Here is a 16,041-nt window from a genome sequence, read left to right as displayed (position 1 = left end):
TCACTACTTTGGTGTTCACGTGAAACATTATGTAATACGACACCAACAACTACTATAGAGGGTGTTTTTGTAAAAGATAAAAATTTGGGATAACATTTCAATTTTCAAAAGATCCCAAATAATGAGATTTGGCCCAAATACTAGAAAAAACTAGTATTTGGGAATTTGGGATATTTGCCAAATAATGGCAAATTGTATGGACAAACACTATTAGCCAAATTTTTCCCAAATATTATTTGGGAAATCTATGGCCAAACGGGCCCTTACAAATAACCTATAAAGTAGAAAAAAAACATACATTAGTGAGTAAATATTAACTTAGAAGTAACATAAAAATTAACAAACATCACTGACTTCTAACTATTTACAAGAAAAATCAATAGTTAAATATTATAGAATAACTAAATTTTAAAAAGTTATCACAAGTTTGAGTCAAAAACACTTCTAATAAAATTAAATCAAAAAAAATTATAACTAGTCCACTTGACTAAATATTAATAACTAATTGATCAAATTTTTCCCAAGTCCTCAATCCATTGGACTTGATATTCTTCAGTCATGTGAACGAACATTTTGTGAATACTAAGATTAAGAAAGTGCGGCACCACCAATGAAAATTGTCTTTTATCAATATTATGCTTAGTCATAAGATTAAGACGTTTTTTTTTATTATGAAAAATCAAAAAAGTATTACTCCCTTCGTTCTTATTTATATTCACCGAATGAATTTCTACTTTATCATTTATATTCACCAAATTTAAAGTAATAATAAATTTTATATTGGTGAGAATAATAAATTTTAAAAAGTAATGATGTGATTATAAATTTTATTTACATATGAAACAAATGGTTAGTAGATATAAATGTGGGGTTGTTTTAACAAAATATAAACTCATGGATCTATTATTATATTAAAATATCTCAAATCATGATATGAAATCTCCATATAATTCCATATCATGGTTTTTGGAGAATATGGTATCACCTCTCATGATATGGAATCATGAGATGGAATCAGCGTAAAATTGCATGTCCAAACACTGATTCCATCTCACAACACCATATCGTGATATGGTATCGCATGGCCAAACGCCTACTTAGTATGTTCTAGGTTTAAAATTTTGAAATGTAACTTGTAGAAGCAGAGGATATTTTCAAATATATAATGAAAAGAAATTTCCAAACTTGATCTATGAATTTGTACAAACGTTGTGACATTAAGCTTGATCGGTAGTGATAATGGTCCGTCTTCCTGATCACCTGGTTGGACACGTTCTACTATAGTTTCTTTGTCAAGTACCCAATAAAGTTATTCTCCTTAAACTTTATTTATATATATTTAAGAAAACTGATTGTGTAGACAATAGATAAAAAAAAATTATATATCTACTGGCAAAATAAGATCTAAACAATAACATGCTCAATGTAGTTCCACAAAGTAGAATTTGGGAAGGATAAACTGTACACAGACCTTACCCCAGCCTCAGAGGTAGAGAGTTCCAATAGACTCTCAGCTAAATGTGCCATTTAAGATCATAAGCACTAAAAATCCATGTTGCTGAAAAGTAATTCACTACAAAAAAACACTTAAAATGCAGGGGTTAAAATTACATATTGCGGGGTCAGTAACCCCCGCAACTAAGTGTTACGGCAGTTGAAAAAACTCCTACAATTAGATGTGCCACAATTAAGTCACAGGGGTTTTTCTCCAACCCCTGGTACCATTAACAGGGGTTTACTAGTGGGGGTTTTGAACTACACTTCAAATTCTAGGATTCAAAATCCCAACAATTTGTAAATTCTGAGAGTCAAACCCCCACAATTCATGAACTTTACATTAAAATTAACAAGAGTTTTAACTCCTGCAATTTATGAAATGTATCTTTTTATAGAATTTTGCTAGAAATATTCAATTTTAAATATTAATAATTAATTAACTAACATGTACATCATAGTCAAACCTAAAAGGGCATATTAGTATAAGAAATAACACAATATTTCAATACAAAAATATATAATAAAGTGTACTATAGTTTTAGAAACTAAATCAAAATGTCATTCACTTCAACCATTACAATTACAAGAAACTTCAAATCATATGCTTGAACTTCAAATCACTAAAAAAACTTGCTCAAACTTCAAATCGCTAGCATCCAAACTCAAGATAGGATCTGCAACAGTTCATGAAACTTCAGCGGGTTTCGCTAGGATTACTGTCACTAAGCATCTCCTGGCTACAAAGAAAAATACACAATAAGCAACTTCATCCAAACTCAAAACATGGATGAATATAGCATACTTGATGAATTTAGTACTACCAGCCAGTTAAGTTAGATGGTGGAATAAGACATGTTAGTTGACTAGCATATATTACAACAATAACAACATATACAGTGGAATTTCACAAGCGGATTTGGGGAAGGTAGAATATACGCACAAGTAATGGCTTATCCCCACTTACACTTGTCAGGGAGCAAAAGGAAAACAATTAATATTGTTTATGTTCAGCAAAACAATACAACTTAGAGGAATAAGAGCCTGCTCAAGAAATACATCAGTAGCTACATTTTTGTGTAACTCAGACCAACTGGGTCTGCGATGGCCACATGCCACTACTCCCTTGTACTACTTTTAGTTTTTAATGAAATGCTTCATTTTTCCTTACAAAAAGAAAATAACAACAAATGGGTTCCTAGTTAGATAAAGTCTAAAGATTAATTCATTGGGGAAAGAAATTAATTAGTAATATCTATGGCTAGATCTCACATTAGTTGTACCCTGAAATGTACCTCTAATCCTTAATTCTTTGAAGTATCAAAGTTCCAGAGAAAAAGATTTTACGTATCAATACTAACCACCTTGCCATGCCTATATAACATAACTATAGGTGCAGTAAGTTCTCAAGACAATGTAAAATATTCATTAAACAACACCAACAACTATATAAAAGCTATAACTTGAAATGTAAAAGCCCAACTAGTGAATTAGAAAATAAGTACCAGTTATTATTCGGATGATCAATTATTATTTTTTGAAAAGGCACAATTACTAAAAATAATGTGACCTCTCAAAACTGAACACGAGTCTAATGATGCTTAGGATCGGGTCCGTCAAGGGAAATTGGATTTTGCTTGCAAAAAGAGTCCTCTGGCCATCCAAGATGTAATCTTGGCAGTAATCTTATCCACTAACGGTTTAATTGGACTATTGTAAGCCTTTTAGGTGTCGTTTGATACAAAGATTAATAATGCAGGGATTAGTAATGCAAAGTTCCTTGGTAAAATTGTTTGGCACACCTAGATATTTGAAACAGAGTTCTCCAACCTCATATCCAAGCATAGTCAAGATGGTTTCCTTAGTAAACTTGTTAATACTTTCAAAACATACCTGACTTTTCAGAATGTTAGCCTTCAAATCAGAAGCATCAGAGAACATATTGAATTTACCCCTCGCTAGTTGTAAAGATCTGACATCTCATTTAGTAAACATAATAAGTCAACAACAACAAAGTACTGATTCAAAACTGATGTCAACTGCTAGATGGAAAAAAATGTTTCATCAAACTTTCTTAGTTGTAAGTCAGCACAACTACAAAGAAAAAGAGACATTCTTGCAACTCTTCCAAATCTGTTTGGGTCAAAGGAATTTTGCATTTAACTTTCATTCCATCTTCACTAACTATCTAAAGGACAAAATCAAATAAATAAATACAATAAACTCACAAGATGTACTTTCCTTGCAGTGTCTGTAGCACAACCAACAAGAATAAGAACTGATATGCCTGCAATGCCTCGGAAAGCAGTGAGGTGTGGCTTGTTCAATTACAGCAGGACCAACAGCGAGAAGTGCCAAAAATGCAGAACCAAGAACTGATATCTGGCTGAGTACCTGTAAATACCCCATTTATGACATGAATCTTGACAAAGGTTACCATGTGCAGCTATTTATACGGGATATATACAGTACATCAATTACCGATTCTAGAGAGTCAAGTATACAGAAAAGGGACACTATCCTTACTAGAAAAGAAACGGTGAGGTGAAATCACACTACCAAAGGTTGTGGTGGGATGGACAGTCAATGCTTATTCTTGTTGGTTGTGCTACAGACACTGCAAGGAAAGTACAAGCGGAGATCATATCTTATCATCGTAACATGTATACTCAATATACTCGATATGGTTAGTCAATCGATAAAGTGAAACAACCTTATGGTGCTACTTCTAATCCTACACGGGCTGATGACGCGACAAGAAAGAACATTTCATCATCAAACAGGTTGAAAACACCATATTTCTCCAACATCACCACCTTATAAGATAGAAACAAATATCATATCTCTCAAATTTACCAGATTCACTTACAACTAACAAATCAATTAAGAAGTTAATCTATCCAACCAAAAAAATCAATTACTAGCAAGTTATCCTCCATGTAAACCTTATTTAATTAGATTATCCATATTGAAACCCTAAAAACTCGAAGTTTAGGAGAAATCCGAAACGTACAATAGTTAAAAACCTTAGAAAGAGCCGAAGCTTCTCCATGGTGCAGGACGTATGGCAGCGAGCCTATTGGAGCATTCTTTTACTCCGAAATCGGCGAAGATGAATTTCTATTGCAGATTTTCTGGAAAAAAATAATAGATTCAATATAAATCTCAAAACTTTTTACAAACAATTTGAAGTTGAGAAAAAAAAACTCAGTTGATTTATGTATTGAAAATGCATGAAAATGAGGAAAGGAGAACTCATTTTTGAAGCTTTCGATATCTAAATTAGGGCGCAATTGTTAAATAGAGAGAAATTGGGAAGTAAGAGAGGAGAAGAGAAGTATGAACCAACGATACCGCCGCCTCCATCTTTTCCTACTCCGACCACTGCCATTGTGGATGAAGACAGTGATAGCTCCGCCACCATGAATTCGTTACCGTGCCGCCTCCATCTCTTCCTACTCCAACCCTAATTATCATATGAAAACTGATAGAGAAAATAGAATCGAACTTTCTTTTATTTGGGGATTAAATGAGCAACGATATCGTAGAATTTTATTTTTTAGGATTACGGAGGTAATAACCCCACAAATTCTACTAATACTATAGGGGTTAATCAAACCTCCGTAATTTGATGTAATTTGTGGGGTTGAGTTGACCTCTATTATAAAACCTCTAGGGTGTAACTTGTAAGTATTTCTTTTGTAGTGATTGAACAGATTGCTACATTATCAAACAATTACATTAACTGTTTTCTCAATGCTGTCCATGAATTCATACACATATATAGCTAATGTAAGTTATTAACTTGTCCAGAAATCATGTCATAAAAGTTTAGGTGGCATAGGAGTTGGCCCCAAATAGGCATATGAGAATCATCCCTAACATTTGCAGCGGAGCCTGCAACACTTAGAATCGCCAGACACTGAAGATTTTGATAATCTATCTATATATAATAGGAGAAGAAAAAAGGACACATGTCAGCATCACAAAATTTAAAATTTTAAATAATAAATAATTAAATATTATATAACTAATTAAATATTTTAAATTCAAAATTTGAAATAAAAACACACATGTCAAATAAAGATCAATTGGTTATAAAACTCTACTTCAAATCAGTTTAATTTTTTTTAAAAAAAACTAATTTATGCTTTCTTTTTTTTAAATGCATTTATATAAACACGGATAAAATGTCATCTATTTTTATATAAAAATGCTGACAAATGTCATCACCAAAATTTTTTTATTTTATTTTTAATATCGTATAAAAAATTTGCTTTTTAATATCGTATAAAGCGGTTTTTTAAAAAACTTTTAAATCTGCTTTCTTTTCTTTTTTTGGATGCTGGTTTTTTTAAAAAAAAAAAAAGTAGCATTGAAAAAAAAAACTGAATTTGTTTAGCAGATTTCTAAAAAGTACACAAACGGTTTAAATTCTTAAAAAAAGTTTTAAAAATAAATTTTAAATTTCAAAAGAATTCAAACACACGGTTTGCAAATCTTTCTAATAAATGAGTTAAAAAATACGGTTACAAAATTGAAACTATTTATATATATACTAATACTGTGATGTTGGCAAACCATTCTTTCAACTTTCTTTGTATCAGTTTTTGTTCTTCTTTTATCTTTGTCTTATTTATGTGTATATTCATTGTTCTTCATTTTTGCTAAAAATTTTCAATCTAAATGTTAAATTTTCGATATATTTTTTTTAGTACGTTTGTGTGTCACTTCAAAATGTGACAGGTTAATATTTGGAAGATTCTTGGAGTATAAAATCAACACTAGAGGTAAGTATTTATAATTTTTTATTTTAGAATTTAACAAGTTTGTTCACTGTATTAATTCATATCTCTTTTTTAAATATAGATTTTTAATCTTAGCGCAAGATAAATTAGTCATGATCATAAATTTAATACAAAAATTTAGCATATGTTTTTATTTGATTATATAAACAATCATGAAATGATCTCAATATTTTGTTGAAGTTATCTAAGATTCTATACTATTTTAGTAGTATATTTTGAGTTTGTTGGTTTGATGCTTATGTTTTAATTAGTCGAATAATTTAGTGTGTTGATTTTATTTTTGATACTTTCTAATAAGGAAGTAAGAAAATATTTAAAAATTATAAAAAAATAAAATTAAAAGAGTTACATATTTTTTAAGTAGTATTGTTGTGAAGAGTATGATGTTTAAACATATGTTATTTATGTTTGCCTATAAAGTTCGATAAAACTATTATTTGTCTTATAGATGGGATATCTTTGATAATTCTATTTGTTTTTATTAGAGCATGCTTGGATAGATTTATAACTTATGGTTTATAAGACAAAAGTCACAAAATATAATTCGTAAAATCTTATTGCAATAGAAAAATAATTTCCTTATTAAAATTAATTATTTGTAATTTGTAATCATATTAAATTCTAAACTTAAATTTTAAAAATTATTTTTTATAAAGATTACTTAAATGTATCATGATATAACCATTTAAAAAAATATATAAAATTTATATCTTCTATCTATATATAATCGGACAAGTAAAAAGTGCCACATGTCAGCACCACAAAAATTCTCCATTTTTTAGTTTTAAAAATAAAAATAAAAATTTTAAAATAATTTAAATCTGCATTGGTTAGTAATTTTAAATTTAAATTTTAGAATTTTGAAAAATCAATATATTTTATACGGATTATTTTTAAAATTAAAAAGTTAACATAGATAAAATAACTCTTCTTTATTCTTTTTATTCTTTTAGAAATAATTGATTAGATGGCTAATGTTTAAATTTTATTGGACTCTTATATTTATTCTAATTAGAATTAGAGTATTTATTTTTATCCCATATATTTGTGAGTATAAGTGGGTAATGGGTACCTGTTGTGTAGTTTATTTTTAAAAAAAATTTAAAAAAAAAACTGTCAAAAAATTTAAAAACCAAAACTGTCAATTCAAATGTCTTAAAACTGCCACCCCCGTTTAAATTATATAGCTTTTGATCTTTTTTAGCCGATCTCTCAATAATTGATTTTACTCTCTTTGATTCTCTATTTCCGTATCATTGTCCATTATTGATTCTCTATAAAAATTTAAAAGTCTTCAATTTACAGAAAAAAAAAAAGTGAAGAAGAAGAAGAATGATTATTTTAATACCAATTTTTTTTATCGAAGATCATATATTTGTTCTCTGTTTTATATTTGTGTTATTACAAAATGAATTTAAAATGTATTTTCAATTGATTCATCCTTTTTTTTTATGTATATGTATTTAGTTGTATCCACATAATAAAAATATAATTTTGATTTCTTTAGGAATGAACTACTTCTAGGACTTCATCACAGATTGAAGAATTCTCCACCATACAGGTAAAACACAAAATTTGGGAGTCTTTATTTTCTTTTTTTTGTTATATCTTCTAAATTATAAATAAAATTTAAATTGTGAGGATTTCTATTAGAATTATTATGGAAAAAAAATTCATTTAAAATCAACTCATGTCGTTAGTAATTTAAGTGCATTGAATATGTATGAAATTCTATTAACCTTAAACTTTTTAAATTTGTATTTAATTAAATCATCTGAAGAAGAAAATACTTATATTCAATCATTCATTCTTGCTTATAATGATGTTGGAGTCATAAAACAAGAAGAAATATGTAAATTTTTAATTTTGTCATTTATTCAGAAAATTCTAATGGGCTACTAATTATCATTATATTGACCATAGTTGTTTGAAAAGTGTTTGATATATAATTTTCATAACAATTCTTATCATTATCAACATTTGAATTTTTATCTTTACAAAAGTTATATAGAAAAAATAATTTGAAATAAAAAAATCACTTTGTGAAACGATTCCACTTATTAAGGCAAATTCAAAGGTTACATGTGTAATCACATACTAAACACTATTGTGAAAAACAGTTAGAGAAGATATCATGGGGTTATATTTTTTGTTTGATTAAAAAAAAGGGCATAAATAGAGCAAATAATTAAATGCTAAATATTATTGTTAATACACTTAGACAATGGAAGAATTCTAACCAATAAAATAGAGAATAACATTAAGTTTAAAATTTCACGCTTATGAAAAATATGTATTAATCAATATCTTTTAGTTATTTATAATATGAGATGTAAAAATTGTCACATGTCATTATCATAAAAAGTAGTATTTTTCTCATTAGAAATAAAAGTTAATTCAAATTCCATCTATGTGTAAGTAAAAGGAAGAAAATCTAGCATTAAAAGCAAAATTCAATTTAATCTTAAAATATTTAAATATCTTTAAGTCTAATTGTTTGTCTTTAACTTAAAAAAAAAATCAAATTCAAATTTTAATAGTTTCTATTATTTTTGAAATTTTATTTTTAAAAAATCAAATTTTGGCAACTGTTTTAAATAATGAAATCTAAAAGTATTTTCAATTATAAAAGAAACAGAAGGAAATGTGAGTTATTAGTAGTATTTTTTTTAATAGAAGATAAGATAAATTTTAAAATTTATGCATACATAACCAATAAAAAGTTATTAACCCAACCCACTTCTAAGTAACTTAGTTAAAAAAAAAAAAAAACTTCTAAGTATCTTCCCCTTTCCCTCATTCACATTACTCAGAATATTGATATTTTTTAAAAAGTAAATAAATTGAATAATCATTTATTTATGAGTCACAACAACTTTAAGTAAACAAGGGGTTCAAACTTAAAAAAAAAAACAATAAAAATTATTAAATTTTGACAACATATGCTTCATTCTCTATCTAATTTGGATGATATTATATTTCATATAGTGAATGAAATTACATTTGTTGGATTTAAACAATGAGAAGATTTTTACTAAGGAAATAAAAGCAAAATATAAAATAAATAAAATTTTGAAAGTAAGAAACTATATATTTATATACGTAATATTAAAATATGAGTAATAGAAAGATATAAGTGAAAAATATATATATTTTTAAAAATATATATGGCATAAGGTTAACACAATAACGATAGACATGAACAAGAAAATGAAAAATATATAAATAAAATAATTTCAATGTAAAAGAATAAATATTTAAATTTGATATGAGAAAGTATTCTGAAATATTAAAAAAATAATACTATATGAATAAGATCATGTAATTGAAATCTTACTAAATAACGACAAAAATAAAAATAATTAATTGAAAAAATATTCAAGAAACATATTTAAAATAAAAAATTAAATTCAAATTTTCATGTTGATATTTCCGTTTTAAAGATAAAAAAATTCTCACTTTTATATGTAAGATAATTAATTTAAATTCAAAATTTAATAATGACATTATTATTTATTTGAACTATAAATGAAAAAGTTGGTAAAAATATCATTGTAGAAAAAGAATTAAATAAAGAGGAGAATGATAATGTATAACGAAACCATGCAATAGATAGTATCGTGTAACTTAATTATTAAGACATAAAATCTAGAATTGAAAATCTAATATAATGAAATAAATTTAGCAAAATAATAAAAGATTTAAAAGTACTAAAATTTCATATAGGAAATTTTATAAACTTAATTTAATTAAATATAAAATTATAAGTTAAAAATAAAATGGAAGGAAATTTTTGTATCTTATCACATGCATATAATATAAAATGATAATCCTTACAAGTATCGATAGCTTTTTCAAAAGCTTTAAACATTGAAAAAAAAAACATTTCTTCTTATATTTTGGATACAAAATTCAATTTAACAATATTAATTAATATAATCTTATTTCGATTACTAAAATCCTATATGACAAAACTATTTAAAATATACAATAGAAAATTATTTACAAAAAGAGTGATAGAGATAAAATAAAAATATTTGCACTGTGAATTCGTTGCAAAACTTAAGTAACAAAATGAAATAATACAAAAAAAAATGTTATTAATAATTTAGACAATAAAGAATTGCAAGAAATATAATTTTATTTGTACCAACAAACACTTAATTTGCATAAATCAAATTTATTTTTATCGTTATCTTTAAATGTGTAAAATTATTTAATGATTCAATTTTTAGTAAAATAGCCGCGCATCGCGCGGGTATGTATACTAGTTGGGGATAGAATGAGAGAGAGCGATAGTAACCAAAAGCGAGGAACAATTGAACTTCTCTAAGTTACATTTTATTTTTGGCGGAATGGTCTGGGAGCTCAGGTACTTGGCTCCGTTTGTAAGTTAAACCCTCCTACTTATCAACTGAACCCCTATACTTATTAGAACGCAATATTTTAAACTTTTTTTTCATTTGACTAGTGTGCGTGAAATACAATTGCTTACACGTGAAATTCCAGGTCATTTTTTAATGACATGTAAGAAATTACATGTTAAAAATTAAAAAATTCAATTAAGCCACTTTTGTAATTTCTGGAAATTTTAGATAAGCAGTTCTTTTTAAAAATAAATAAATTCAAATAAGCATGTTCTTCATATTTATTCCAAATTGAAAACTAAATTCATGTCAAATAGATGAAATCTTTCGCCATTTGACTTGAAAATTCAAATACAAGTTCACCACCACAAATCCAACTAATCCCAAATATAATTTCACAATTTCACAAGACTCATTTATTATTTTTCAAGTTTTCTCTAACTTATCAATGGAGTTTTAATTTTTCAATACCCACCATTATCCTTCGTGTTAATCCATACTTAGACCTCTTTTTTGCAGCCTAATAAAACAAATGATAATCTCAATACTTTTAGACTAAAGATTTAAAATTTAAAAGGGTTAAGAGAGGGGTAGATCTAAGTGGTTAGGGTGGGTGGCTGATTTGTAGTGAAAAAGAAGTGTGGATTGAGAAGGAAGTGGATGAAGGAGAGAATGAAGAGGAGGACAGTGGGTGTGGTGGATGATAGTCTAAGAGGAAGAAGAGAGAGAGGGGGCTGGGGACAAATGGGTTTGAATTATTATTTTTTAAAATTGATTATTATTATTATTATTTAAATATTTTAAATTAAAATACCTTATTTACTCGTTGTCAAACGCGTGTAATCACGTATTTTTCCAACTCAGCATTATCAATGTCACATATGTTCGGTCAATGATCAAAGGGGTTTTAAATATCGTATTTTGATGAATTTAGGGGTTCAGTTGACAAATTGATAAATAGAAGGGTCCAACTTACAAATGGAGTCAAGTACAAGGATCTCCTAAGTCATTCCGCCTCTATTTTTTTTTCTCACTGCATTCTCATTATGAGTGTTGTCTTCGACTTGGGTTTATAAGTCCAAAGAAGTGTAAATGGTTGATTTTACGTTGTTGTTCGATGATGTTTTGATACCTATAAATATTTATGTTTGAGCAATAGGTTCCAGATCACAACATTTAGCATACAAGATCGAAACATGCAATTATTTCATCTATATCGAAATATAGATTATGCAGTCAACAAGCATGTACAAAATCTAAAAATAACGAAAAGTCACCAAATTTTTATTAGCAACACATCGGTGAAATAAACAAAGAAGAGATGGGAGAAAGGACTCACTAGACATAAACAAATGAAACCGATAAAATTAGTAACACGATGGAAGAAAGAAATAAACAGGGGATAAAAACTACCAAAAAATGAAGTGAAATTGCAAGAGGCAATGCATACCTAGGCTAGAGTGACTTAAGTTTCAATGAAAAATGGCATATTAGACCTTCCATTTTACAAATCACCTTTTCTAAAAGCTTGAATAGAGAATAAGGACGGAAAGATTGAACTGGATATTTTAGTGGGAAGAGGAAACACATGTGTTTGAAGATGCACTACACGTCATTTGAAAAAGTAATGGGTCAATTTGGTAAAGTGACCCTTTATCGGTACAACTTATGTTGCTTTTGGTATAACAATTTTATGCAGTGTTTGTACTCATCTTGTTAGCTTATAAATATGAGAATATATATATATATACCAGATGAGCAAAGCCCGTGCAAGCCCAATATGCTATTTAGTTTAGTTAAATATGTTGTAAAGATCTCAAGTGTACATACTTGCTCTTCAAAATATTACATCATGGCTACTATTGCAACATCATGATTTTAAGTTGAATTCCTCAAGAATCCATGAATTACCCTATTTTCTCAAATTGGATCGTAAAGTGTGGGTATTGAATTATGCAAGTAGAATACTATAGAATTATGAATGTTATGAATTGATTACTTGAATCATGTTATCATCCATGTCTAATGTAGTAATTCTTGATGTGTTGGTGAAATTATGATCCATGGTTCTTGAAGGGCAAATTATGAGAATTATGTATGATCATGATATTTATGTACATGTTTTAGGAATACTTATGAATACTTTGAAAGTAATGTGATTATGACTATGATGTAATTGTGATGTTGTTGAAAGGCTATTCTCAATTATACTCTTATGAATGATGATGACATGTTGTGAACGGTTTTCTCACAATATGGGGATTCTTAGGTTGAAAGGCTCTTCTCACCTATTGAATCTATGAGCTATCTAATGAATGTTGTTGGGTTGAGATGGATATTGATAGAGATGAAAACACATACGTGAGTTAAGACGGGATTTCTATTGACAATCTCTTGAGATGGATACTCATACGTGAGTTGAGGGGGGGGGGGGGGGGGGGGGGGTATCTAGTAGCAATCTCCATATTCCATTTCTCCCATAATAATGAACTCAAGTAATGCAATGATAAGTACTCCGTGGGGAATAATGCTAAGCACCGAGTGGATATTGATTGAGATGGAAACTCATACGTGAGTTGAGATGACGTTTCTAGTAGCAATCTCTTGAGATGGATGCCCATACGTGAGTTGAGGTGGGGTATCTAGTAGCAATCTTCTTATCCCATAAACTATGTGCCCTCATAGGTTATTAGCTAGTGGATCCACCTAAGCTAAATGTTATCGGTCCTACCTTAGGCAAGTAGACCACCCTTTCCGGTGTGGGTAACACCGGATTCCATGATTTGCACACATGGTCTATGTCGGTTAAGGCTTACTCCCCACAATGAATGAAAATGAACTATGGCTTCTCAAGAATGCACTACTTAGTGTGGGTGGGGGTATGAGACTTCATCCATGCATTGCACAAGTAGGCTTTGAGAGTAGTCATAGTGTGTTCTTTTATGTAATAATGTTTTATGAAATGAATATGCTTATGATGATGCTACTAAGTATGTTGATATGAAGGCTAATGGTAATGAAGTATGCTTAATGTGGATTTTTGCTATGAGTTGCTTTCCTTGATATGACTTAGTAAATATGAAGGTTTCCTTGTCTATGAGTATGAACTAAGGATGACATCAAAGAATGGTAAGTACGATTATGGTGACCTAATTAAAAGTGGTACTTAGTATAGATGTGATTATGGGATCTTTATCTATGCATTGCACAAGTATAACTTAGGGTTACTTATGAGATGGTGCTATTATGCTATGATGGTCTATATGTTGAATATGCTTGTGACTTATGCTTTTATACTAAAGTGCATGATGATTCTCAAACTTGATAAATGCATGTTTTTTCAACTAAAATGTCCTTTTTAGCATGTTTTCAAGGTTTTTATGCATGACTATCATACTTAGTGCATTTTTGTACTAACCCATATTTTCTACATTTTTCACAAAGTGTAGGTTCCGGTTCTTAAGGTGATCTTCTTTTGGTTCAAGCTTGGATCGATTATTCTCCTAACTTGTGGTGAGTCCTCAAGATTCGAGGACGTATGAGTCATTAGTAGTTTCATTCTAGTTATTTCATTTTGGATTGTTGAAAGGGCTGTGACCCTATTTTTGATTCAAAGATTGTATTAGATGGCTAATTGAGACAAGTTTAGACTTCCTCTTGCTTTAATAAAAGACTTTGATTGTATGGATAAAGTTTTAAAATTTCCGCATCATTTCTTTTATCCTATGTTATGATATGCTAAGGGCTTGTATGAGACCCCTTCGGGGTCAAGTAGGCCTTGTCACATCTAGGGGTACCCCTGGGTCGTGACAGTTCATCCCACCTAAATGCCATTTCTAATATAGGGTAGTGTGTGTGTCTGTGGAGACGAAAAAGTACCAATTTATCCTTAAGTTGATTCAAACTTTTCAGTATAATTTAAGTAGCTTTCCGTACAATTGTATGTTGCTGTGTTTGTCCCACCTAACTGCCATTTCTAAAATAGTGTGTGTGTGTGGGGCGGGGGGTGCGTGTGTCAGTGCGTGCACTTGCTTGATCAATAGTTAGGATTTTTGTCATGTTTTTTCAGACATATATATTGATGTAAATTTAAAAAATAGTTACATAATAATTACTTTTTAAAAAAAATAATCAAAGTCACTTAATTGTGTCTCTCTAACACAAGAATCATAGAATTTTGAGTCATCCATTTGGACACAAATTTTGAAATTGAAACTTGAAAATTTGGACATGCATTTTAATTAAAAAAGATTTGAAGTGAAAATGCCAAATATCTAAAAGCTGATGTGAGTCTATATATTTTGGGGCTTCAAAAAAGCCAAATATGCTAAAAAATTGATTAGCAAATAAATATATTTTGAAGGGTAATGCTAAATGGCCAGAAAATTTGGTCAGAATTTGATCAGAAATTTAAAAAGTCTATAATATTTTTTTTATTTTAAAATAAATTAATTCTTCTTCCATTTTTTAATTAAAAGATATTAAAGTTAAAAGTTTAAAAATATTCAAAAAGGTAAAATAACATAGTGTGAAATATGTTATTTTATAACCAAATTCAGGCCAAATTTTGTAGCCAAAATGATTTTTCATATTTTGAAAAAATGCTAAAAACATTGTTTCCAAGACGAGATATGGATGGACCAATGAGAGAGGGCTGCTAAGTCAATAATAGGTTCTCTGAATAGCTCTGCGCTTTTTCCCCAAGGAGAGAACTGAGAAGACAGCCTGTAACGATTCGATCATAATGTTGCAAGGCGACAAATCTCCCATGGGGAAATGGGTCGCCTCATCATTCATCCTAACCATATTCCTCTTCTTCTCCATTGCGGAATCCACCAACAATTCTCAGGCAATTCTTACTTTTTTCCTTTTCCATTCATCTACTTCAATGCATTTTCCTTTTTGCATTCACCAATCCATATTTTTTATATAAATGCCAGGTTCGATGTAGCAAAACATGTGTAGCAGAGAACTGTAATTGTATGTCTTCTCTTTCCCCCTTTTTAAATTCTTTCTTACACAATGCATACTTAATTTACTTCTTCTTTTCAGCAATTGGAATTAGATACGGGAAATATTGCGGAGTAGGGTGGAGTGGTTGTCCAGGGGAGAAACCTTGTGATGATCTAGACGCCTGCTGTAAGATTCATGACGAATGTGTAGAGAAAAATGGTACTATTCCTTTTAATTCTTGTTCAAATTTATTCCATTTACTTCTTCTTGGGGTTTTGATTACTGCTTTGAGCTTGAGTACAGCTTGTCTCTCTTGTGAGAGTGAAACCTTATATTATTGAAAATTAGTTGGTAGCAGCATTGCCACATCTTGACATACAAACTTTGGTTGTATATTTGTACCTTAGTATAAAATCAGT

The 16,041-nt window shown here is 29.2% G+C and overlaps 1 protein-coding gene and 1 long non-coding RNA gene across 3 annotated transcripts in view; one reads left to right on the top strand and one right to left on the bottom strand.

The window, feature by feature from the left end:
* Positions 1-16,041, top strand: part of LOC125877074 (probable phospholipase A2 homolog 1) — a 79,667-nt gene that overhangs the window by 51,212 nt on the left and 12,414 nt on the right. The window contains exons 2-4 of one of the 2 annotated variants that reach the window (XM_049558389.1): positions 15,379-15,518; positions 15,610-15,649; positions 15,722-15,841. In XM_049558389.1, the coding sequence (XP_049414346.1) occupies positions 15,414-15,518; positions 15,610-15,649; positions 15,722-15,841 (265 nt within the window). In that variant the 5' untranslated portion in view covers positions 15,379-15,413. Of the gene's footprint in view, positions 1-15,320; positions 15,519-15,609; positions 15,650-15,721; positions 15,842-16,041 lie in introns of those variants that run through there. The other variant, XM_049558388.1, reaches the window with a different exon arrangement.
* On the bottom strand, positions 1,956-5,289 carry LOC125877075 (uncharacterized). The gene is made up of 2 exons (XR_007447570.1): positions 4,521-5,289; positions 1,956-2,234 (listed from the first exon to the last, which is right to left on the bottom strand). It is a non-coding gene; the product is annotated as an uncharacterized LOC125877075 (long non-coding RNA).

The sequence above is a fragment of the Solanum stenotomum genome, chromosome 9 (genome assembly GCF_019186545.1).
Source record: "Solanum stenotomum isolate F172 chromosome 9, ASM1918654v1, whole genome shotgun sequence".
Classification (NCBI taxonomy): domain Eukaryota; kingdom Viridiplantae; phylum Streptophyta; class Magnoliopsida; order Solanales; family Solanaceae; genus Solanum; species Solanum stenotomum.
The sequence above is the reverse complement of the archived record's forward strand: the minus strand, read 5'-3'. Positions and strand labels throughout refer to the sequence as shown.